The 26,621-nt window shown below is 41.4% G+C and overlaps 1 protein-coding gene across 8 annotated transcripts in view; it reads left to right on the top strand.

The window, feature by feature from the left end:
- The window catches only part of SYBU (syntabulin), a 100,981-nt gene that overhangs the window by 61,091 nt on the left and 13,269 nt on the right, over positions 1 to 26,621 (top strand). Inside the window, exon 1 of one of the 8 annotated variants that reach the window (XM_053558907.1) lies at positions 9,039 to 9,196. The exons of the other annotated variants lie outside the window; for them this stretch is intronic. Coding sequence (XP_053414882.1) covers positions 9,169 to 9,196 — 28 coding nt within the window. The 5' untranslated portion in view covers positions 9,039 to 9,168. Of the gene's footprint in view, positions 1 to 9,038; positions 9,197 to 26,621 lie in introns of those variants that run through there. 8 annotated transcript variants of the gene reach the window in all.

The raw sequence follows: 26,621 nt of genomic DNA, 5'->3' as shown, positions 1-26,621 counted from the left end.
CTGACTCTGGTGGGCATTACAGGTGCAATCAGCATTTGCAGGCCGCAGAAGAAAGGTAGACTATGGGATTAAGTAGATAAAATGGTACAGGGAAGATTGTCAGCTTCGTGGATTGCAAAGAAAAAGTAGGTCTTGTCGAGAAGGTATTGTAGGATTTGAATGCAACCTGAAGTATTTTGTTTTTGTTAATCCCCTATCGTCACAACTTTATTCTAAAAGCACGGTGGTACCAATACAAGGAAATAATAAAACAAGAATCAAGTGTGGTGGGGCAAGAACAAAGTTTAAATGGGAGTTAAGCCTAACATTGCCTTTCTTTGTTTTAATAGTTATCGTAAGAATAATTGTATGTTGAGATCATACTTAAAACTATGTACAGAATTCACACTGGTCCAGTCCTTAATCCCACAGAAGGTGCTCATTTGCTAACAATCAGCTGGCCACTCATCTTGCTGAGAATCCTTATAGCCTTAGGCTTACGTGAAGAGATTGCAGGGGATCAAAAGGAAGAATAGAAGGATAGAAGGAAGAAAACAAATCCAGATTGGTGGATGTCTGAGAATCACTCCCGCTATGGACCGTACTCCAGGAGACATACACACGTACATATAAGAACCTGTTTTCATATATACTGTATTTTATGTATGTAGGTCCTTATACCTAAACCAGAGGTTTCTTGGGTCTCCTCCATTAGAATTATGCACCTGAGTTTAACACATTAATTGCGATGTAAATTGTATTTAACTCATGCTCATTATGGCACCCAGTGGCACAATTCGTTAGCATGTGGTACTTATGCAACTCATATTAGTTTTGAGCTTGGGGCCTCATGAAGGGTATATAACTCATACACCTCTACCTTGGGAACCCCATAATAAAACTCCTTGGCCCCAAGGGAAATTTTTTTTTCTAGTGTGGCAGTCAATGTGTTAATAACCTGTGCCCAGAGGCAGAGCTGGAAGCAGCCACTTCTGCTAGCTGCTTCGGATCATTGCTCTTAGGCATAACTGTCACCTAAGCACTTTTGACCTAGTGATCTTTTTCTTTGATTTGTGTTTAACCAAGATAAAAGGATCCTTAAAGTTTACTTTTTAAGTTGCCTGGAATGTCTAATGTCACCATTGAATGAGACCCAATTCTGTACAGTGAACTCTTTGAATTTGAGAAAAATCTGCATCGTGACCTATGGTTCTCTGAACTTTTAGCAGCATGAACCTGTCAGTCTCATAAATATGAAGAGAGGAAATGCTGGAAGAGAGGCCCCCAGAGGACTTCACAATTTTTAAAATGTGTAGATATAATCTATTAAAATATAAGAAGATTCTTCTCTGAGATGAAAGTGTTCTTCCTCCTTCACTGCTATAAGCAGTCATGTCCCCTCAGCCAAAACTGATCCTCAGCTCTTAATGTGCGCTCCACTTTTTAAAAATGACTCATTAAAACCGATACCAGATTATTAAAATAGCAAGCAATTAGGGGCTCTTTAAGTAACCTAAACCCGTTTAATTTTAGGTCTGTTGTTCTAGATTCTGAAACACTGCTATTCACCTCAGAAAGGAGTTACTGAAATGCCTCTTTGGCATGTAATGTTCTCTGAGTATAGGACCCAGAAGGCGCAGAAGGAGAAGTGAAATATGTCCCAGAACACCGGGAAGAGCTTGGAAAGGGGAGGCGAGCAAACCTGCACCTTGTAGCAGGGCCCTGCGGCACACACAGCAGGAAAGTCCTTTCTGCATCCAGGCGGGAGCTCATTCTGGAAACTTCTCAGCAGCAGTGAGCCTTCTGTCATTTTGGCTTCTGTAACGTAATTCCTATGCAGATTTAATTAAAAATTGCCACCACGCTGCAAAAGATAACATTCCTATGGTCCAGTTGGATCCTGGGTCTGTGTTTGCATGTTTTGCTTTTATCTGCCGCTGGGCAAAACAAGCCAGGCTGAATCTCCGGAGCCTGATTCTGTGTGTGACATGCTCTGTGAAAGGTGTCCAGTGAATACTTAAATGAGAAATAGAGCGTATACTTTGTGAGAGGGTAATGTTTAGTGTGGGAGAAGCATGGGGCAAAGATGGCCTTGGTGGCACCCCTGCTTTCTGGAGGCTGGCAATTAAAGGCGGAATACTGGACAATAAATCCGGACCATAGTGTAGATTGAAAGAAAAGTAATGAAGGCGTTCCAACTGGGAACCTTTTGAGGAATGTGGGTGGTAATGTGCCTTCTCCCAGGTGCCCCTCCTATATTTAGTTTGTAGTCAGTTTCCTGATGAGATTGTTTTTGCTAAGAAATGAAAGTCCTAATTGGGTTATGTGAAATGACATTCCTGGGCCTCCTTTAAATGCTCAATTTCCTACTGAGGGAGTATCTTAACCCCAGGAAGAAGAAAAAGACCCAGTGTCATTGTTTTACAAATGAAAGTACTAAGTCCTTTGTACACAAAGGTAGTTGGAAAGGAGAGGAAAGGATTACACAATTTAAACAAATAATTAGAAAATGTGAAAGGAGAAAAACCGCTGGAGGCAGTTAAGGAGATGTGTAAAGAGCCAATGGTGAGGGCATTACATTTTAAAGGAAATCCACATTTGGAAACTGAAAAGCTGAAATCTGCATTTGAAAGATGTCACTGTATCTCATTAGCATTCAAACTAAGTTAGTATTCTCTTGTCATCGGACACCACCCAGGCTATTGAAATAGGAGATCTGGCCAAGCTGAACTATAATAACCTCACTACAATAGCAGAGGATTGGTTACTTAAAAATAAAAGAAAGAAAAAAAACCAATAACAACACTATTTCCCGCATTCAGAGGCTTTTGCTAGAAAACTCAGAAGGTACCAACTAAGTTGGTGATAAATCGACACTGGTTCCCTTAGTAGAGGCTCTTTCACACATGGTGGTATAACTGACAGATGTTACTATTCTTATTGTGGGTGTCACCTTCACTTCAAAGTTAGTCTTGTGAAATAAAAAAAAAAAAACCCAGCTAAACTGACTTGGAGTAGGCCGTTCTTGTAATAACTTCAGCTACCTAGAAGAGAGCTGAGGGTTACTCCCAGGTCACCCAATGTCTTGTCTTGGGGAACATTTTCTAACCAAGTGGGGGGATACTTTCTAACCACTAGATCTTGGAGTCCAGCATACTGAGTTGAAATCTTTTTTATTTTTTTAGTTATTTTTATTTTTTATTTTTTTTTAAGTCACAGTCTCACTGTGTCACCCTGGGTAGAGTACCTGGTGTCATCATAGCTCACAGCAACCTCAAAGTCTTGGGCTTCAGTGATCCTCCTGCCTCAGCCTCCCAAGTAGCTTGGGCTACAGATGTGCACCGTCATACCCAGCTAGTTTTTTCTATTTTTAGTAGAGACAGGGTCTCGCTCTTGCTCAGGTTGGTCTCTTGAGTTCCTAGGCTCAAGCAATCCACTCGCCTTGGCCTCCCAAAGTTCTGGGATTACAGATGTGAGCTACCACTCCCCCATTGTATACCTGTGTGATCTTCATCTCCTTGGTTCTTTTCTTGGAGCGTTGTGTTCCACTTCTGTAAAATGTTTTGTTGAAAAGATTAAATATGGTCGTCCTTCAACTGTGTTGACTCTGGGTCCCCCAGCCTAGATCCAAAATCTCCACATACTCAAGTTCCACAGTCAGCCCTTTGGAACCCAACAGGGTTGGGTTTCCATATTTTTAATTTGCGTTTGGTTGGGGAAAAGTGCATGTATGAATGGGTCTGTTCAAAGTTCTACTGTTATTAAATTACTGAATATGAAGTACTCAGCATAGGACCTGCCTGAAAGTAACCCCTGATGATCAATTGTAGCTCCTAAATTGGATATCACGAATTCTAGGCACTTTATTTACAGGAAAACACCTAAAACTCTCACACAGAACGTAGGTTTATATCAAACTAAATTCTAGGAGGTCATGTTATCCCAGTTCACATAAAACGAGAGGAATACTCGATGTAGGAGGGACAACCTGACAGGAGTATGAGTTCACAGCTAGTGGCTGACAGTGCAAAGAGATGGGAAAATGGGAAAGAGCAGACAGACCCCTAAAGCTTGGGGAGCATCAGGCCATTACCAGCTCTAAATCCTTAGTGCCATGGTTGCTGGAAAAGCAGACCCCATCATTGGGATGGCGAAGCTGGCAGAAGATGATGTGTAGAAAGGCAGAAAAGTGTTTTAAGTATTTTAGTACTATTGCCACAGAGTGGAAAGAAATGAAAAGTCTACTGCTAAAAGGGAAGGTTTGGGTTATATGGAAACTTTCCGCGTTCTTTGGCAAGGCATTGTTTTCCTAATAGCTCACCAGTTATAAGCAAAGCTCTTCCAGCAGCAAAGCTCAGCCTCAACCGTAGGCCACGTCTACTTCAGAAATTGAAAGCCTTTGAAAATTCTTGCAAGGATGTCATTGTGGGTTTGAATAGCACTCTGAAATCATTTTTTGTTTTGTTTTACTTAGTAGATACTAAGCACTGACTGTCTCAAGGAAAATTCCATGTACCTAACTCATTTAATTCTAACCTCAGTGCAAGAAAGGCATGTCACCATCTTCTACCTCACACATAAGGAGTACTGAGGAATGCTGAGGCATAGGGAAGTTAAGTAACTTACCCATGTTCACGCAGCTTATAAATGGATTTTGAACAGAGTAGCCTTAGAACTCTTAACCGTTGTGATAGTTGAGAGGTCCACGTTCAAAGGAATAATTTTAATTGCAGTAGGGAGTGTGACAGTTAAGAAAGATGTGTTGACATAAAACACGAAATATTTTTCTTTAACATTTGTACAGCTCTGAAAGCTCTTCTTAATTTCGATAAATTAGCTGGTACAGTTTATAGGTAGATGATGCTGTCAGGTGCTGCCAGCAGAGTCAGTGAGCCTCAGTGTAACTCCAGAGAGCACAGAAAGTTAAACACACAAGACTATGTTGATGCAGATCAATAAAATAAGCCATGAGGAAGTGAACCTGAAAGGAACATTGAGATCTTCAGCGTTTTCCACTTGCTCATGAACTAGTCCTTTCTTTACATGTCGGAATGTTTTATGTGCTGCCCTGTATTATCATGGGGACTTTCTTAAACTTAGTCAACTTAAACAAAGCTCCTACATTTACAGTGAAATGGATCTCTGAGGCTTTCTTCTACCCTGAGGGGATGAATCTTCACCCACGATACATACAGCAGATAATATTTGGTGCTATATTATTACACAGTTTATAACTTCTCCCCAGCAGAGACCAAACCAGTTAAACTAAAGCTTACGTGTGACAAGTGGCCTTACGTGTTTACCTTTGTGGCAGGGTTACCTATTTTTTTCTCATGCCTTTCTCCTGTGTTTTTGATGCTGCACCCAATTAATGTAATGGTGCCAAATGGTCCTTTAATGGTTTTTTACAAAGAATTAGTGAACTATAATCCTCTTCTTCCCAAAGGTAACTGCCATCCAAATCCTGGGTCTATTAGGATTTATTACATACGCAGCGTTCTTAGCCACTGATTTGGGGGCCTGCCAAATGCTTACTAAGTACTGTAATGTGTTGGGAAGGAAGCATTATAGATCTCGCAGAAGTGGCGGAAGCCCCAGCAGCCCAGACAGCCATCCTCCATTGAACATATTTATCAGTTGTGTCAGAATAACAGAAATAAACCTGGAAACCTGGAAACCTCTTTTACACGCAGACGTCTAACCAGGAATTGTAAATCATGCAGATACATGCTTCAAGTTGGGCTTTTTTATTTTTTCTATGTGAGGAGAGGTTATGGAAGAGACTGGCTGCTAAGGGATGTGCATGGTTGAGGGGATCCAATGAAAAATGGTGAAATACTGGGCACCTGCAATAGCTTGGAGCCATTCTCCCATCCTGACGGAGCAAGAGGAGGGTCCAGTTACCTGGAACCCAGAGGGAAAGAGCTCTCAGCCTGCCTGTGAAGGAACCGTGGACTTTGGCAGGGAAGGAGCCAGAGGGATAAACATCCGGACCTCACTGTCATCTTTGCTGGTACAGTTTATGGTGTGGCACTTGGGCATGCTGTAGCAGTATTTACAGAAAGTTGTGTGTCATACAACATCGTATGTTTGCTTGGGTAATTCAGCAGGTTAAATTTTCTGCCACGTTAGCTTTTGTCTGATAGCAGCCAAGGGGGATCAGTCAGCTTCATGGACGCTGGCTTCCAGGTAGCGCCAGGAATATGGCTGTGATGGGCTTGCAGGCCAAGATGCGTCCACTAGAATGCGGTGATCACTATGTGAGTCTCAAAAAAAGGGCACTCTCACTTTACTGCTTAATCAAGAAGAGGTTTCTGCTAAACAGAGGTTTGAATTCTGGTTCGGCCTTTATTAGCGTTCATTTATTCATCCAACCGATATTTATTTAGCGTTTACTCTGGGCTGACATCATTGTTCTAGGCATTCAGGATAGAGTTACTCCTCTAAAAACAAACAAGACACCTACCGTAAAGAGATGGCTGATACATAAGTACACAGGCAATACCAGTTCCGATAGTGACAAGGGAGACAAGGTAATGTGAGCAAGAGGGATGGGAGATGGGCGGAGGAGTGTCTGGGGAGATGACATTTGAGCTAAGAATTTAGCAGATTCCTTCACACTTGGGGAGGGTGGATGGGCGAGTGAGCAGAGCAGTGGGTGAAGAAGGGAAAAGAGTGGTGGCAGATGGAGTCTGTATTATCAGAGTAATGCGAAAAATGTCAGAGGGTTTTTAAAAGAGGGAAATGATTAGATTTATGTGTTGGGGATCCCTCTGGAGACCCAGTGGAGTTTGGACTAGCAAGAGGTGAAACTAGACACTAAATGTTGATGGCTTAGCCTAGGGTACGGGCAATGGGAAGAGGAAAGTGTAGGGATACATTATCTACAAGTGACAGAAAATTAGGTAGCCTTATTTTCCTAGTGAGATTTTTTAAAGGTTTTATTTTATTTGCTAACTTCAGTAAGCCTTCAGAGATACGGATGAGATCATCAGTGTTCAATACCATTTACATTTATTATTTTAATCACATTTATGTTCTATGAATTTTGAAACATTACTTTTTAATTCGTATTTCATTTTAAATTTTTATTTGATCTTTCTCATCTCCAGAGCTGCTTTTTAACTCATTTGACATTTTCAGAGCAGATCATCTTCACTTCTGCCCCTTTTGTGGCAGATAAAGCAATTCTGAATTCACGTCTGATGCTCTCATTGGACATTTATTCAAGCCTACAAGTTCTGTGAGGGTATGGGTTAAGTTACTTTAACAAAGAGACACCCAAGTACAGAGGTTACGAATACACATGTTTGTCTATTGCAAAGCAGCACCTGGGTATTTGGGCAGTGCAAGCTGATAGGCGGCTGTGCTGCTGAGACCCTGGGCTTCCCTTTGAGGAACCAAGTGGACTGTCATCCCCCAGGCAGAAGGAAGGAGGAGAGGGATGGGAAGAGGGCAACCAGTTGGTGTTAAGGTCAGGATGAGTGGCATATGTCATTTACAATAATATCTTAGGATATCTTAGTCAAATAGGCACTTACTATTTATGGGGAACAGGGAGAATGGCAGTGGACATTAGTGAAAAACTAGCAGGCTGTCACAACATACCATATACAGCATGGGGACAGCTGGTTTTCCCGTTGTCCTCCAGATGTCTATCAATAGCCTTCACTACCCAAAGCTATTCAAGTTTCTGAGTTCAAATAGCCAGGAATATAGGTTTTTGTGATGGCTATCACTTTGCCACTGACTATATCACAATTTAAAGTGATCATTACAGGCCTGCAGGAGTCCTACCACAAGAACAAGTATTAAAATCTGCTTTTAAATTTGTCTCCTTCATTTTAAACAATCCCATCAGTTGACCTCTGAAGGCAGCCTAAACTAGCACTGATTGAACCCAATTCAGATGGATGTGTCTTTCTCAAGTGGCACTTTTAGTTCAAAGAAGGTAATTATGAGAGAGCCCTATAATTACAGGCTATAATATCATATAATATAAGGGGATTTCTTCTTTTCTGAGAGGTAATTGCGGGAGGAGAGGTACCTCACCTTACATTTAGACAATGAGACAGAGTGGACCAGATTATGTGCAGACAGTGGGGGAAGGGGAGTTTAGTTGGTCATATAAGGAAATTTTCTCTCTTTTTCCTCAACAGTGATATGGAGAAAGAATTAATACCTAGCTTTTTCAGGTTGCTGTGAGAATCATAAAAGATGTAAGGTATATTAGCGGAGTGTGTGCATCCTGTAAATGCTCCCACCACCCTGAGAGGCAGTCATGCACGGTCTCTACCTTTGAGCATTTGCTAGGAGGCTATATTTGTAGTGACATTTCCCTGGTATACAGTATGTGCTTAATAAATGATCACTTTCGTTACTTTTTTAATATGAGAAATGAGGAAAATTTACAAATGGCACCACTTTAAGGCACTGTAATGTCCACTCTCCGTCTCCCACGTATTAGCCCTATTTTATTGTGGCTGCCTCCTTAGTAAGATGGAATACAGCACTGCGGTGGAAGGTTGATAAACATTTTTTTCTCCTAGCAGGCTCCTGTTGGAAAGAATATGCCTACAATAGTCCCAAAGAGCCCTAGATTCCATTTTCTCCCCTCAAAACAACCCATCTCCCCTCGTCTTCTTCCCTTGGCAGTGCCGTGAAGCGTCTTGCATATTTAAATAGCTGGAATTCATGGAGTACACCAAGCATTTTCCTCAACATGTCACATTTGCCATTAAATGCAGGGCTGTGTGGGGTTATAGTGTAAATTCTTCCTTGCCCGTTGGGGTAATATAATCAGTGTGGACAGATTCTGTATGTTTTGCTCCAGTATTGTCAAAGGATTAGCCTCGACTGTTGTGTAGGCATTTATTCCCATTTGATAATTTGGTATTTCTTCAGATGCTTTGTGTCCATTCATGAGGGCGATGGTTTCATTTGAAATGCTGCAGTCACCAGGGAGAAGGCCCTGTGCGCTTCCCTGATAGGCTGGCCTTCCCTCTGCCTCCTGTTGCTATGGTGCCCAGCAGAGTAACTTCCTTGCCCTGCACATGCAGGCGGCTCGGTCTCCATGGATACCCCACCCTGAGACTGTGCTCCACTGAGAGATGAGCAGCACACACTGTATTTCTGCAAAAGACATCCCCAGCCTGTGGTGGGAAGTTGTTTGCGGAGGCAGGGTTGGCCATGAAAGTCTACGAAGCTTACCTTCTAAGTAAGTAGTATTACTCACAGTAAGTAAATGTATTAGATCACGGAGTCTATGCTGTGTGCGTGTTGGGGTGTGTGTGAGCTGTGATAGGCCAAAAATGTGTGTGTGTGTGAGTTGTGGTAGGCCAACAATGGAGCCTAAAAAAGTTTTCGTCTCCACTTCTCAGATACTCTGGATGCAAGGTCTAAATCCAAACTTTAAAAAATACTCACAGGTATTGTTTTCAACACCCTTTGCTATTTGTGAGTCTGTGTGTGCAATCCTAATGCCAAATGAAAATGCTTGCCAACGAATGCCACGTTTTAGAAGGCTCTTCTGCACTGAGCATTGCAGGCTGCATTTGTGGATGCAAAGCCTGGCCTTACCACCGGTGGTATGCTGTGGGAATAGAGGAGCACAGCCACAATTATTGCTAACTGGCACTGCACATAGTTTGCCATGGGCCTCTGTGTAGACTGAGACACGATGTATTTATTATTATCAAGAGAGAGCCTGCTCATGTGATTAGGAAAGAGAATGCCCATGTCTGCCTATTCACCATTAAAATTATTCACAGCACATCTCTCTGAGCAGTTTTAATTTACTTTTCTCACTTGGTATCCATTAGAAATTTTGCATCTCTTCATGGCCATGGAATTGGGATGTGTAATTTGTTTTTTTTTTGAACAGGGTCTAGCTCTGGGCTAGAGTACAGTGATATCATCATAGTTCACTGCAACCTCAAACTCCTAGGCTGATGAAATAGTCCTGCTTCAGGGTCCTGAATAGCTGGGACTACAGGCATGTTTTGTCCCAGCTAGCTATGTTTTTTTTTTTTTTTTTAATGTTTTATAGAGATAGGGTCTCACTCTTGCCCAGGCTTGTCTTGAACTCCTAGCCTCAAAGCAATCGTCACACCCTGGCCAAAGTCCTAGGATTACAGCCATGAGCCACTGAGCCCAGCCTGGATTATTTTTATTTTAATTAACTGATTTGACCTAACACTTCCTCTTTACTGTACATACCAAGAGCATAAGGGTTGGGTTTGCAATGTTGTAAAACACATGGGTCATATTAGAGTACTTCACTAGGCAAATGATTATTCCCTGGGGTGTTAAACTTCATTAGCAGAACCAAAAAAGTTTAGGCACATGATAACCCCAAGTCTAGTTCAATAACTTTAAAACTGCATAAAATCAAGACTTTTAACTGAGGATGTTGTAGAAAGCTGGCATCTAGCAGCTACAACCAAAAACCAGAACAGACACCTGTTGGTATATGAGAGATCCATTTTAATCATCTGAGCGAGCACAGAGCATTATGCTAGAGTGTAAGATTTTTTATTTTCTGTATTCATGGCTATTCAGGCAAAGGATGAACTGTTTTTGATGTCATCTTTTCCAACAGTTAGTCATGGCTCGATTTTAGTTGCCCAAAATGTTGAAAAGGTAACACCCTTTGAAATTGGGCATGTCCTATGGACTACTCTGTCCTTGACTTTGTTACTGGGTTTAAGCTCTAGGTCATTGCCTTAGTATTTTATAAATGTAATTTCTGTCAGTAGATGGAGCAGCAGACAAAAATGGGTGCATGATAAAATCTGTATAGATCATAATTTTGGAGACCTGGAAACTGTGTGGATGACACTTTCCCCCTATTTTTTTTCCATTGTATTTAATAGTATAAGGCCCTACATCTCTTTCTCAGTATGTCTGCAATGAAGTCTCCTGCACATCTCTGAAAACCATTGTAGTGTGGGATTCTTTTGTCAACCTCAAAATATCTGAATCTCCTCTCTAAAACCGTCCTCTCTTTGGTGTGATGGATAAAGTAAGAGTACCTATCACATATAGCTCCTTTGAAAACATGATGCCAAACTCAATGGCATGTGGGGTACTAGAGATAGTAGATATTATTGTGATTACTGTAAGCGTCATCATCATCATTTTTACAATAGCTGGTAATCAAAAGAGGCATTAGGTAAAAGCTCCATTTGATTCCATTCAGCCTATCAAATTTCCTATGAAATACTTAATAAGAACCTACCACGTGCTTAGCATTTTGATAGGAATTATGGGATGTAGTGTACATGAGAATGTAGGTAATCAATGAAATACGTAGTAGACCTTTTTCTTTCCAATGGTATGGCTTTATGTTTTACTAAATAGCTATGCATATACATAATAAAATGTTCGCCAATTAGTTTCGTTGCTACTAACACAATGGATATGTGGGATACAAAATGCTAGGCCATAGCATAAGTCTAGTTAATATTTGTAACTTGAATTAAAATCTGGGTTCAAATATTAAGTTCACTTGCTTTCCTGAAAGGATTTCCTGAGTGCAGTAAATGACATATTTTTTTAAAAAGAACAATTTTCATTAAGTTGAAAGGTTAGGGAGTGATGGGAGAGGAGGAGATGGGAAATGATTGATTAATCTGTATAAAAATAGACCCCATGCTGGGATTTTTCCTTTTGCGCTAATCCTGTATGACATCTGAGTCAAAAAAAAAATATGTAAAACCAATGCCATATGTGCAGGGCCTACTGGTGCTTATTTTAAAATGCATGAAGAGATGACCTAGATTATGTTTTGCAGCTTTATTTTTATTTAATGTCACTTTAATTTCCACTTCTTCTTTTTGGCATACTTTCTCCTTTCCATCTGTTATCCCTGGAAAGAAGGTGGCATTTGCAACAAAGATTACACCAACTCCCTTGAATGGAAAAAGGGAGGCATTTGCAATGTTTGCTTCAAACCTGGAGAGGTTGGAAACTTGAAATCAATGTATGTCCATACACGCTGAATATATTTGGCTAAACATAATTTCATGTGCAATTGCCCTCCATCTAGCTGGAATGAGCCTTCTATTGTAAAGTTTCAGGATAAAAATTATAAATAAATCCTTAGCAACAGTCCCACCAGCATGGTGACCTTTTACTTATATTCGTCTAGGCTGTAACCAAAATAATGCCCTACTTTCTTTCCCATTGTTATTAGTCACGCATGCACGATTTGTCAAGTGTCTGTTAGGTCCCTGGTGCTGCTGTCATGATTTGTGGGTCATTTCTGGGGAGCTTTTTGAGATCTCAGTCGACAGTTCTGTGTGTCAAATCCTTTTTCATCCTGGGAGTTTGTGGCTGTTTCATAGGAGGGGATGCTCTCTTGTCTTGTACGGTAACAACATTATTCAGGGAAACTGGATCTTCCTGAGTCTTTGGCTTCTTGGACTCACCTCTGAGGCTGAGCTAGGCAGGCTCTGCCAGCCTCTGCCAGGAAGATCTGATTTCTCCAGAGACTACTGGCGGGCTTGACTGTTCTTGAGAGATGGAGGCTGTGCCTGAAAGTGATATTGGTTACTGCCTGACATCCAATGCTTTTCCCCTTGAAGTTGGTGGAAGAAGTGAAAGATCCAAGCCACAGGCTCAGAAGCACCAGCATGCACTGAGGGATGGTTTAGGATCTGCAGATTGTGCCTGGCCTTCTCCGCTGCCAAGCCAGAGAACCAGGGACAGTTTTGCCTAGGCAAAGTGGGGTCATTCTTGAGTTTTGGAGAGGGGTGTTCAATTCAGCCTTTCCACACTTTTCTCATTCTTCTCAGCCACCATTTCACAGAACTGAACCCAGTAATGCTACTCAGTGGTTGTTTCTGCAAATATTTATTGAGGTGCTAGGCAGTGATACATAGTGAGACCCCACTGTAAGCTAAGGGATCCCCACATATTGTGGGGTTTTTGTGGGGATAGTGCAGAACCTCATGATAGCCCAGAGGAGAACCTTGTGACTCAGACTGTTACGGAATGCAATGCAATATTCACACTTTTACAGGGTAAAACTGAATTTTTGAAGTGCAAGGACACTTACAGATTTGACCATAACATGCGATTGTTACTCACTTAAGTGCCATACACCATTAGAGGTGTTTTCTTAATTTTTTTATCATTATAGCACATTATATTTAATAATTATTTTTTAGGTTGCTCTTTCCTGTGCTAGGATGGGAACCCCCCTAGGATTAGGACTGTATTTTCTCTCTTCCCTTTCTTTTCTTTTCTTTCTTTCTCATGATCATTTTATTATCTTTTTTGTTTTTAATTCATTTTTTGCTGCTTCCCTGATGTATTTTTAAATATTGCATGTAATGTGATGCATAAAAGATATAGGTCATATATGTGAGCTAGATAGCATAATAATAAAGCAAACACATGTGATCTCACCTTCCACGATACAAACTACCATTGAAGCTGCCCGTGTTCTCCTCCCAGGGCCCATTCTCTGCCTCCCCTCAGGGGTACACTGTATTAAAATGTGTGTTTTATCATTTGCTGGCACTTTAAAAGAAATGTTGCCATCTTAGATACATATCCCTTAAAATATATCAAAAGACAAAGGTAGATGTTTGAAGTTGCGGTCGTGATTTCATTGTCCTTGTATCCTTCATCACGAGCACCATTCCTAGAACACAGTAGATCATCAGTACATGTTTGCGACCAAATGGGCATGATAGAGGCTGCAAGACATTTTGGTTCTAATAGATATGTGCCCTTGATTTCTTTGTCATGCTCTGTCTTGGTTTTCTATTTCATTTTGTTTTTTCAGAGAACATTGTTGGGGAGCAGGGAGAGAGGTGGAGAGAGTAGGGAACATTGAGTGTACTTAAAAGTTATTGTGCAGGGTGTGCGGCAGAGTAGCTGGGCAAGTGAAAGGTTGGCCTGGGAACCCATTCTTTGAGCCAGCTGTCCCTGAGGGTGAGATCCCGGGGACAGCTCCATTTAACAAGTCCCTAGAAATACAGAGCATAATTTGTGTGCAGGGCGTAATCTAATCATGGGCATGCACTATTCTTCCTGAGCGCTGCAAGGCTCACCAGGACTAGTAGAAAGAAGCTCAAGAATTGGAACAATTTCCAGTTAACAGTGGCATGAGTAAAATCCTGGGGTCTGCCTCTCCTCACTTGGGCTCCAGCTCTGGAAGGAAGCTAGCTGAATTGGCACTGAGGCCCTGAGGGCAGCGGTCCAGGGAGCTGAGCTACCTGCCTTGCGCCTGCTGCCCTCTGAGCCCATCCACTGCTCCAGAAAAGTCTCCGTGGTGCTGCCAGGACTTCTCCTGCGAACATTTCCACGTGACGTCATTATCCTGTCATTCCCTTTCTCACTTTAATTCCTGGAACATGTGGCAGGATTAAAACAAACCCCACTAGGCCATTTGCTTTTGTTCTCACGCTCTATACAGACGCCAGACATTGCCAGAATTTACACAAGTTATTTGTTTTGTATTATTGACCTTTGTGCTTGTAAAAAAAAAAAAATGCATTAAAGATTACACAGTGGTAAGTCTAGCATCTCAATCCAATCAGTTATTCAATCTTCCACAAATTCCTCAGGCAACATGAAAGACATTTTTTCCTTTCCTTTGGATGAGATAATTCTGATTTTGTTTGCTTTTTTGCTCTTTGGTTGTGCAGAAACATACATACCTCCATCTGATTGTCCTTTTAATGTGGGTGGTACCACAGTCAGGAGTAAAGCATAAGGTAAAGGTGTTTGTTAATGTTTAACTCACTTCATACTTTACCAGTTTTTCAATCCTTTTGTTGCCTGGAGCTTTAGATGATTTTGAATCTCTGCGGTTAATTAGCAAACCTAACAGCTGTATGGAAAGGGAATCCTCATTTGGGTCTCTTCCACCCCTTACCATTTCAGCCATCTCTAAACTGTGACAGTCACTTGCACTGCTCTCCAGTCTCTCCTCTAGATGCTGCTGTCCCAGTGTCTTCATAAAGTATCTCTCTGTTCATGTTACCACCCCATTCAAAATTCACGATGGCTCCCTCTTGCCTTCAATATATTTTGGTACCCTCTTCCCCATAGAAGACCCTCCACATTTTTCAGGTCTTTGGTGACAGCTCACCTTCCGTGGCAATATTTTCTCATCTGATCACTATATTCCAGCCAAACAAGGGATTCAATATGTATTATTTTTGTCCCCTGTTTTTCTTTCTCCATATGTTCATTTGGGCCTTTCACCTAAGGTCAGCTGCCTTCCCCACCCCCAACACTTGTTGACATCCTCCCAGGTGTTCAAGGCCCGTCTCAAGTGGTATCGATTCCATTACATAGTCCTCTGCCCTCTTCTCCCACCCCAGCTAAGGGGATTCCTCTTCCTCTGTGTTCCCTGAGTGTCCTTCCTCTCTGCATTGTACATCCTGTTTCATTTTATTCCCTTTGGTTTGTCTTTGTAGCCCAACTCCTCCTGGAAGAGTCTTGAACATTGAAACTGTTCTTCCTTATCTCTTGAACCCCCCATCCAGGGTCTTAGGGAGATGAAAGACTCAACGCATATTTGAAATGGACTAACCTAAATACTGTCATTGTGGTTTCTGGTTCTTAGATCTTTGTGAATTCTCATCACGAGATAGCCAGCAGCGTGGAGGCGGACCTGCCAGCTCTGCTCTTTACTAGCCGTGTGATGTGGGGCGAACTTCATCACCACTCAGACCTTCCATTTCCTTGTCTTTGCCCTGTCTGTCTTTGGGAGGAGGGATTAAAGGAAATAGCAGAAGGAGAGTTCTTGGCAGAGTAGGCTCTGAACACACAGTGGCTAGTAGCATTATTATCTGACTCTGTCATTCATTTAAATTAGTTATCCCTTCAAGGTTTGTGTAATCAGGAGTCTACTGTCAACACCATGCCATCCAGGTTTTCATTCGTGTCATTAATAAAGCATGTTAAATAGGATAAGGGTGAGGACAGAGCCAGGTGACACGTTCCTACAGATTTCCCTGGAGGCTGACAGGCAGGCCATGCGTCAGCATCCCTCGGGTACTGAACTCTGCTATCACCCAGTGCACACATGTCAACCTTGTTCATAAGACTACCCTAATGTTTGCCCTAAGTGTCTGCTGAACTGCAGATAGGTGAATTATGTGGCAGTTGGTAACTGTCAGTAAAGGAAGTGAGGATTGTTTTCATATCTGGTTCTCAAGGAACACTTGCTGGCTCCTTGCCTTTTTTAAAAGAGACCTTTTCTAATATTTTACTAGAGATCAGCTCAAACTTAGCTCCTTGTGCTCTTCAGAATTCATCTTTTCTCTGCATGAGTGATATGCATACTCTTTGCCCATTTCCAAATTACTATTTCTCTTCCTTTGAGATTTCTCAGAAATCAGTGATACTGTTTCCATAGTCATGTCTGTGAGTTCTTTCAGTACTTTTCTTCCCTCGTTCACTATTCTTCTGAGTCTCCTGTGGATCAGCCATTGTGTTTGGATCTGGGGATACAGTGATGAGCGAGACAGCTGTCTTCCCAGGCTGCCTGGTGATTGGGCGCTAGTATCCGGGGCTGAAATCGCGAGTTTTACACAATTTGGGCATATGGGTTGGAAGTAGGAGTGGAGGGAATATTTTTGTCCTGATTGTAAGTAATGCCAGTCTGTCGATCCAACCTAAAGGGCAAAGTAGTAGAAAGAGGAAGGTACGTGGTCCAGAGCCCTCCAGGAGATGTGATAAACGCTTACTAAATTCTGGGTAGGCTGGCAGCATAAAAGAGGGCCATCTAATCCCGTCCTGAAGGAAGCTGAGGTTAAAGGTGAAGGCTAAACGGAGACCTGAAGAACAGGAAGTCCGCCAGGACAGAGGGATGGGAAAACAATCCAGGTAGAAGGAACAGCAGGAATGAAGGCCGCCCAGTCAGGGACAACTGTGCCACCTTCAGGAAATAGTGGCTCCCCTGGCAGGGGGCTGGAGGGGGAGGGCTGGAGAGAGCATGAGGGCTTTGTAAATTACCCTAAGGAGTTTGGACTTTATCTTATGGGCACAGGATGCCGTGGAATGGTTACAACAAAGGAACCACCTAATGAGATCTGTGCTCCGCAGCAGTGTGGAAGGCGCAGTGCTCAGGGCCACGAGAGCAGCTGAGCTCCGTGTGAGGCCATTTTAGGAATTCCTGGTGAGAAATGATGCTGGCCTCAGGTGCAGCATTTAGGATGGAAAAGATAGATCCCAGGCTTACTAAACGGATTCAAAAACAGGAACCATTTATTGTGGTGGCTTCACGACTTCACTGCACGTGTAAGGTGACCGAGCGCTTCGTGAGAATGTGGATTATGGGACTGACGGGAAGAAATTTCAATCAGCAGATCTGCAGTCTGAGTCCAGAACCTGTGTCTTTGACAAATTAGTGCAGGTATACTATACTGGTGCGGGTGGTCCTCAGACCACACCATGAAAAAAACCCTATCAATGTGATGTTTAAATTGGCAATACTTCTTTTAAATATATTTATAATGTGTTACCGTTTTGCTTAACGATGAAGATTCAGTCCTGTTATCTTTGTTGAAAGTAGGCGACCCACAGCAGAATGGTGGTACTCTCGTTAGGATCCCCTGCTGCAGGTTGTTTGCAAATATATTTTCAAAGGTTTCAGCATGCTCCTTGTGAGAGCAAGCACATGTTTCCAGGGGGAAATTTAAAAATGTACCCGGCTCTGCAAGTTCCATGCAGGTGTGCTTTCCTAGAGTTTAAGGCATATTTTGATTCATTTATTATTGAAGTGTTTCAGATGCCAGCATTACCATTTATGAGCTATGTGACCTCGAACCAGTGACCTGTCATATCCTTTCCTCATCTGTGAAATGGAAATACTAATGGTGCCTCCTTCACAGGCTGGATGGGTAAGGATTCAATGAGTGTCCGCACGCAGCACTCTCAACAGTGTGTGCACAGAGCAGGCCGTTTGTAGCCATGACTGAGCGAAGCCTGGTGGTCTGTAATAAACATGGCTTGTGTGAAAGGTTAGTCATTTAAGGCACTTCCTTTAAAGAGAAATCTGTGGTGCCCACATGCAAGAATTCTGAGAGCAACTTGGCGTTTAGCAGGTACTCTCAGAGCACGTGGCCGAGTAGGCGGATAGTGAATATTTATTCTGCATGTGCAGTAGTCCACGTGATGACATTAAGCTTCTCACAAGAATTCCATGCAATGGGCACTTCTTTCTATCCCTTTTGAGACATTGTGAGGATAAGTAATGGCCTGAAGTCACGCTGTCCTCATATGAAAGAATAGATACTTGAACCCTGGACCCATCCCTGCTCTTTTTTTTTTTTTTTTTATTAAGTCATATATACATAGATCATGAATACATGTATGCCTTTGTGGGATTCAGTGTGTTGATTATTTGGGCAAATTGGAGTGCTTACATCCTACTAATTCACATAGCTTCCACCTCATTTACTTAATCACAGTGTTAAGACATTTGTGTTCAATACTTGATAGATTTGACTTGTACCTTTGCAATATGCTCCATAGGTGTGGTCCCACCATTAACCCTCCCTCTATTGGACCACTCCCCCTCCCTTCTCATCTTCCTCCCCTTCCCTCCTTTGTCCTGGGCTATAGTTGTAATTCATCTTTCACATGAAAGTGTGAGTGATTATAAATTGGTTTTATAATAGTACTGAGTACATTGGATATCTTTTTTCTATTCCTGAGATACTTTACTAAGAAAAATATTTTACAGCTCCATCCATGTAAACATAAAAGAGGTAATGTCTCCATCTTTTTTTAATGCTGCATAGTATTCCATGGTATACATATACCATAATTTATCCATTCATGGGTCAGTGGGCACTTGGGCTTCTTCCAAGACTTGGCAATTATGAATTGAGCTGTAGTGAACAATCTGGTGCAACTATCTTTGTTGCCAAGTGATTTTTTGGTCTTTTGGGTATACACCTAGTAGAGGAATTGCAGGATCAAACGGCAGGTCTACATTTACATCCCTGAGTGTTCTCCAAACTTGTTTCCAAAAGGAATGTACTAGCTTGCATTCCCACCAGCAGTGCAGACGTGTTCCCTTTCCTCCACATCTGTGCCAACATCTGTAGTTTTGGGATTTTGTGATGTGGGCTACTCTTACTGGAGTTAGATGATACCTCAAAGTGGTTTTGGTTTGCATTTCTCTGATGATTAAAGATGATGAGTATTTTTTCATGTGTCTGTAGGCCATGCACCTGTCTTCTTCAGAGAAGCTTCTGTTCCTGTTCCCACAACGGGAACATGAAGCTTCTGTTCATGTTCCCACAATGAAATGGGATGACTTGTTCTTTCCTTATTAAGAAGTTTAAGTTCTCTATGGATTCTGCCATTCCTACTCTTGAGCACAGCTGTTAAATACATTTTGTCAATTACATGAAGCATAGTTAGGACCACTCAGTATTATGGCAAGTAAATTAAACAGTTCACTTACTTTCCATGTGAACTATTGAGAAATGGTTCCCAGAATATGTGCTATAGTGTATGTCTCTATTTTAAACTGGGGTCTCAGGAGTAGGGTGTCTCAGAGCAGGGGGTACTAAGCTTTACTGTGTTCATGTACCTAGAGGGCTTATTAAACCTATGTTACTGGGTCTCACCCCACCCATACATTATTTAACCTTAGAAATTGTCATCTCTGCTCTTAAATTCACCAGTCACCTCTCAAAGTATGGTCCCCAACTATCAGCATCAGCTGGGAACATGTTTCTTATTCACTGAGGATGGTTTAAAATCTGTCCCAGAGTTCCCTGACCTGCTCCACAAACCAGGCTATTTAACCTCACAAAGGCATTTTGAAGCGAGTTGTCAGTGGTAACATGTAGACCTCTAGATGAGAATGAAAAGACAGAAGACTTGACTTTGGCTTTACCATTTCTAAAGCAAGGCAGTTGTTTTCTAACATGGAGACTTTTATGTGGTGGCTTCCCCTTCTCCAAAACAGTGGCATCTGGTATAAAAATCAAGGTATTTCCCTTACTTTGTGGTTCAGCCAAGATGTTGGGCCTTGAAAGAAGGGCCAAGTTGTGGGCTGCATGAAACACCAATACATACTCTCCAAGGGAGCCTCCACCTGGAAGGCTATATAGCAGCCAAGTTAATGCGTGACACCTACAGCCTATGAAGAAGTTTAGCAACATAACGGTGAGTGAAACTGTCCCCAAAAGTTACATACATCATGGCAACCTTTAAAAGGGCAAATAGAACGAAAGTCCCAAAGTTCTGCTTCTTAGGAATACATACATATATAGGGTGACAGCAAAGAAATGATGAACAGAGGATTGGAAGGGGAAGGGCCACAGAGGCAGGGGTGAGTGAGTGACTGTCAGCTTTCTAATTTTTGTCATGGGCTGTGGTTTCCTCATTCATTATAATGTCAACACATAAATAAACAAAAGATACGTCATATTCATCAGAGCAGTCAGTAAATAAATAAAGATTGTCTTGCATGGACCAATGATGAGAAAATGTCAAGAACCAATAGTAATACAATATTAATACAATGAACCAATTATATTAATGTAGTTCTATGTATCTGAGACTCAAAAAAGAAAGTGAGAAAATAGCTTTCTGTGTCACTGAAAAAAAGTAATGAGAAGTCATCCTGCAATAGAAAAACTGTTCCATACTTAGTCTTCATACAGCACAGTCTGCCTGCCTCATTCTCCCACCTCTCATGTCCGGCGGCCTCGCTTATGAATGACACCACCAGGGGAGGGTGTGAGGAGACCGTTGGAGGTTGTCAGTGGAGAGACAGAATTGCGGCATCACTGGGGTAGGAAAAACACGTCCTTCCTTTTCTTTGATATCCTCTCTCTGAGGAGAGGATATGTAAGGACCACATATGTTTACATGTCTTCTCAGAGAAGCAAAGGTAGGAATTTGAGAAAATAAAGAGACCTATGTGTCAAGTGTGAGCAACTCTTAACTATGTGTCACTAACATTGGAGCCTGTGTTTTAAATGCACCTGCCTCCAAGTTGCCTTATTACCTCGTTCCCTGCCATTGCTTCTGATTCTTCCAGGGGCACTATCTCCACGTGCTGTCCCTTGTCCCTTCCCCCTAAGGCTGGTCTCCACAGCTCTGCCTGCTACAGTCCTCAATAGCTGTCAGTGGTTTCAAAAGCCACTGGTTCTGTGGGCCTCCTCCAGGAGGTCTTAATCCTTTCAGCGGGGAATAACCTTTCCCTTTTTTGACCTCTTTCCGCAGCAAACTGATGTCCCTCCGGAAACATTTGCCTCTTTCTGAAGGCAGGATCAGGGTTGAGATGTTTGCCAGGTGTACAGAGCCGTGGGCCACGCAAATCTGACTAGTGTGGAGGCCTCCCACTGCGTGTTCGTGTGACCCTCAGATCCTGCAGAGAGGCTCTGGTAATTAGCTCCCTGTTTTTCAGTGCGTGTTGCCCTTGTGAAATTGGAGAGTTCAGCCCATGCAGTCAAGGTCTGAGGATTTACTCAGTGATGAGAAAGACTCATCTTCTGTGTTTTGAAACCTCTCACACCCCACACAGCAGCCACATCTCATCCCTAGTTCCTGTTCCAAGTTCTTCTTCCTAATTTTGGCTTCACATGTAGGGAGGCCCAGATGTAATTCTGAGAGGGTGATCATAAAAAGAAAAATAAAAAATAATAGCGACATTTTAAAGCATGTAGAGTGCCAGTACTATTTTATATGTTTACTTTTGTCCCATAATCTTGACCACAACTCGGTGAAATAGATACCATTATTCATGGAAGAAAGTGAGGCACAGGAAGTTTCTTTTCCCAAGGTCACACAGCTGGTCACCAGGGTTACTAATTCATACCACCTCCTAACAAGCAAAGAGAAACTTCAGTCTCCACTTTCATGGAGATTGAAATTGCATGCAAAAAGGAGAGAGGAGGTCATTTATTAATGGACCAGGTGAAGGGACGTCAGGACACTGGACGTGGAGCCTGGCTGAGTCCAGTGATGGGACTCTGCTCGGGGGAAGTACAGTGAAGGGGGAGGAGGGCTGCTGAGAGGGAGTGAGGCCACTGTGAGCAGAGACGCGACTTCTGTGTGGACCATGGGCTGTGACACGGTGCTGCTGCTGAGGCTGGAGGACCCTGGGAGTCACAGCAGACGATGGTGTGCCCTGGAGATTGTCTCGTGTTGGAGACACAGATGAGGAGAGGCAGTCAAGGCTGTTAGGTCTTAGATTCAATTAAGAAGAGCCAAGTTTAAGTACAAAAGTGAGGCTTAACAAAATACACATCAGTTTAGAGCCCCACTGGATTGCTTGGCAGTGTGGTATAAATCATGTCACCTGTTTCCCGGCCGTCAGTTGCTTTGTTCCACTCATGGTCTAGAATTGCAAGAAGACAGCACCACCTCGCTGAGGTGAAGAAGAAGATTGAGAATGAGGCAACAAAAAAAAAAATCTCCATCCTGTGCTTCTCTTCTATGTTCTGGACCTAAACCATGTTTTTGCCAAATTGAGAGATGAAAAAAAATCTCCTTGCTTACATTTTTAATAAGGGAGATTTTGCCTTTTCATCTATTATTAGACATTTATTTTATTTTATTTTATTTTATTTATTTATTTATTTTTTTGTAGAGACAGAGTCTCACTGTACCGCCCGCCCTCGGGTAGAGTGCCGTGGCGTCACACGGCTCACAGCAACCTCTAACTCTTGGGCTTACACGATTCTCTTGCCTCAGCCTCCCCAGCAGTTGGGACTACAGGTGCCCGCCACAACGCCCGGCTATGTTTTATTTTATTTTTATTTTTTTCTGCTTATGTCCTTGGTTCATTTTTCTGTTAGCTTTTTTTTTTTTTTTTTAATTTGTATGAGTTTTTGGTAAAGTAACAAGATTAGCTTTTTATTCTATGTCATAAGTTTTTTTAGGGTATCATTTGTCTTTGACTTTGCTATTTTTCCACAATCAGTGTTATTTATATAGCAATGCAAATTATTTACTTTTAAATACTTTATTCTTTTCTTTTTCTAAATACTTCAAATTTGAACTTCTTGTTTGCTTTTAGATGTTTTTTATTTATGCTTTTAAGTGTATAGCATCCCCATCAGCTGAATAACAATCAGAATGAAGATGACTCTTTTCTGAAATTATGATATTAATATAAATGAAAATTATAATTTTTCAACAAGACTTCCATTCTGAAATGCAAGAAAACCTGTATGTACATCTTCAATCAATTTATTGATCTTTTGATCAAACATTTTTTGTCTGAGAGAAGCAACTATTATAAGTTGAGAAAAGTAATTTACAAAAACTAAAACAAAACCCCTGTTTAGACTAGGAGGCATTTATTGGAGTCCTTGGCTAGGCCTCCCAAAGCTTTGAACCTAAGAGTCAGTTCTACTGAATCTGCTTTAGAGGAGCTTCTTTTAATAGTGTCTTCTATAATTGCAAGTGTCCAGTGCTCCAGCTGCTCCTTAATAACTGTGCTTGGCTTCAGCCATGTGAAAATGACTCCTTTCTCCTCCCTGGAGACCTTTAAATAAAAGATTTGTATATCTGGTGGGGGCAGATGGGAGATGAATGGGTGGGAACCATTTTTTTTTCTTTTTTTAAATTTTGCTACCTCCATTTGAGATGGGGACGTAGGTGTCCAAGCTGAATTAATTTGATAGCTTTACAGTGATAAAGGATAAAGGAGGATTGGAGGTTACTTAAGTCAGTGGTTTAGAATGGATCGATAGAGCTTAGTAGATGGCAGAAGTGCTCTGTTCTCAGAGTGATGTTCTGATGTATGAGGACCTCAAGGATTCCCAAAAGCAGGCAAAAATAACATCCTAAGAGACTGGATTGCAGGCAGTGTTTTAAAAATAGGTGTGGTTATCAGTTTTGCCACTTACTCTTTTTGTTTTTATCGTTCTCTAATTCCCCGGCCTTAGCATACATGCATAGAATCCCTATTACCCTAACATTATAAATAAAAGTACCATCTCTCCAAAGAGTTCAGCAATACTTTCAAACAAAAATCCACTAAAATTTCTAGAGGCCACGGGGCATAGCTTCTTGGTAGCTGGAAAAATGCCTTCCACTGTAGGCTGCTTAGTTACCAAGAGTTTGGCATCACAGGGTATCTTAAAGGTCATCATTTCATCCTCTCTGCTTAATCCTAGAATCCCACTCCTCCAACCAGGGCAGCTAATCAAAGATAATATTGGTGAGGAGCAAAGACAGTGTTGATGAGGGAGACATGGAAATGCATATTTTTGAATTCCTTTCAGCTTTTCATGAACAGCTTTTCAGTGGCCCAGTGGTTTCCCAAGCTCTGTCAGAGTGTTCCCAGTGACATCAGATATTTACCAATTGGGTATCTATATCAGACAGATAAGGGCAAACACTTTCCCGGCCACAAAAACTGCGTTGGGCTAGTGCCATCCCTAAATCTCTATGGAGGCTGGTGAGGTCATGCCTGTGACCTTAGCACTCTGGGAGGTCACAGAGGGTGGATCCCTTGAGCTCAGGAGTTCAAGACTAGCCTAAGTAAAAGTGAGACCCTATTTCTACTAAAAACAGAAAAACTAGCCAGACGTCCTGGTGAGCACCTGTAGTCCCAGCTGCTTAGGAGGCTGAGGCAAAAGAATCACCTGAGCACAAGAGTTTGCAGTTGCTGTAAGCCATGATGTTGCCACAGCACTCTACCCAGCGGGACAGAGTAATGGAGTCTCTTTAAATAAAGAAAAATAAATCTCTATGGAATTTGTCTTTAAATTGAACATATTTTTTGACGTAAAAATTCTACTTTTAGGAATTCACCCTATTGTCAGGAGATCAGCAGATGAGGATTCAAGTGTGTGTGCCCAAAGAACACTACGCTGTGTCAAGAGCACGGCCACTGAGGTCAAAGGGCTTACGTTCCAGTCTTGTTCCTCATGAGTAATACACATCATTCCCCTTCTCTCTGCCTTGTCCATAAAGAAGGTGGATAGTGCCCCTGTCTTAGAGGAGCGGTATCATCCTGAGAAATATATGAGTTGCTACGTGAAAGATGCTTGGCATGATTTGTTTCTAATAATAATAAAGTTGGAAATAGCCTACGTATTCATTGATTTAAAAATGTGATGTGTTTTAAAGATATATTAAGAGGAAAACTAGGTTTTGTAATAATGTATTAAGTATGGATGCTAAATACTTATATTCCAAAAGATTAACTGTATTTCCATTTTGGTGATAAAATTACAGTACTATATTTTTCCCTTTTTACCACTGCTATTCTCTAAATTTTCTATGAGAGAAATGTAGAGTTTAATGAAAGTTTCATCTTTAATTTTAAGTCCCGTAGTATAATAATAATAATAGCTAACATTCATTGAGATCTTATGATGGGTCAGGTGATTTTCTAAACATTCTTTCTCTCTCTAGCTAAAGAAATAGACATACATTATAAATATATGTGTACATGTATATATACATATTTATACATAAATACATGTATCTGTACACATACGCACACTCATTTCTTATAATCACCCTTTGAGGCCTGTGCTATGATTATCATCTTCATTTAACTGACTGGGAAACTGAGGCACAGAGAGATGTAGTAACTTGCCTAAAGTTCTCCATTTATTTTATTTTTGTTTTAAGTTATCCATTTAGTAAGCAGTAGAGGTAGGGTTTGAAGCCAGGTCATGTGAGTCTGGTTCTGTTTTTTTAGGTTAAGTATTCTCTGTGTGTGATTTTAGTAACTCAAAAGAGTGTTGAACTCCAAATCTACAATACCTAAGTTACACACACTGTTTAAAGGACATGGATAAAGAATGCCTCTCCTTCCTTATGTCTTTATTGCTAACTAATTGATAAGAGTGTGTGGAGGTTCAGGTCTTCCGTCTTTGTTGTAGTTATTTTGCTTTGAGTAAATGAGGAGGGTATATCAGATAATGTGTTTAAATGAACTTTCCTGTGTATCCCTTAAAAAGACTTCATTTTACTTTTATTAACTGAGCTGGAAATAGTTGTGAAGTAGCATGCACATTTTTCGCTATATATTATTCAGATGGTCTTGAATATAGCCCTGGATGTGTCTTCTGCTCTCTTTCCCATGTGTGGAAGATAAGATAGAAAAGTACTGGAACAAAGTGACCTTAGGCCCTGCAAATACGTTAGGAGTCAATATATTGAGTTCCAGTAGCCATAAAATATAGAACAAAGTTGTTCTTTCCGTTCAGAGACCATCATTACCACAATCAAAAGCATCATGAGGTAACAATGGATTTTCAGCAATTATCTATTGCTGTTCTAGAATTTCTGATTTTCTGCAGACAGTTAAATTATAATTGATTGGTTTTTGCCTGTCTTTTAAGAAATGACAACTCAGTGTTTCAGAGTAATAATTTCACCTTAAAAAATAATATCTTAAACCCAGTGGCTGCAACCACAGGATCTATTTGTGAAATATCATTTAATAACCAACCTGAGAATTTACTAGCAGACAAGGCTGGCTGAATTAAGCTGTTAGGAGTAGCATGATGCTGGATTGTGCTACCAGTCAGGAGACCTTGAGATGGTCAAATACTATGATTCAGCAATGCATTTCTCAGAGGCAACTAATTAGCGTTCGGAAGCTTCTCGGAGCTCATTACATCGTTAAACAAAGTCTCTGTAATTCGGAAAAAATAGTTGGTCTCAGTCCTGACAAATTG

This window comes from Nycticebus coucang, chromosome 13 (genome assembly GCF_027406575.1).
Source record: "Nycticebus coucang isolate mNycCou1 chromosome 13, mNycCou1.pri, whole genome shotgun sequence".
Classification (NCBI taxonomy): domain Eukaryota; kingdom Metazoa; phylum Chordata; class Mammalia; order Primates; family Lorisidae; genus Nycticebus; species Nycticebus coucang.
The sequence above is the reverse complement of the archived record's forward strand: the minus strand, read 5'-3'. Positions and strand labels throughout refer to the sequence as shown.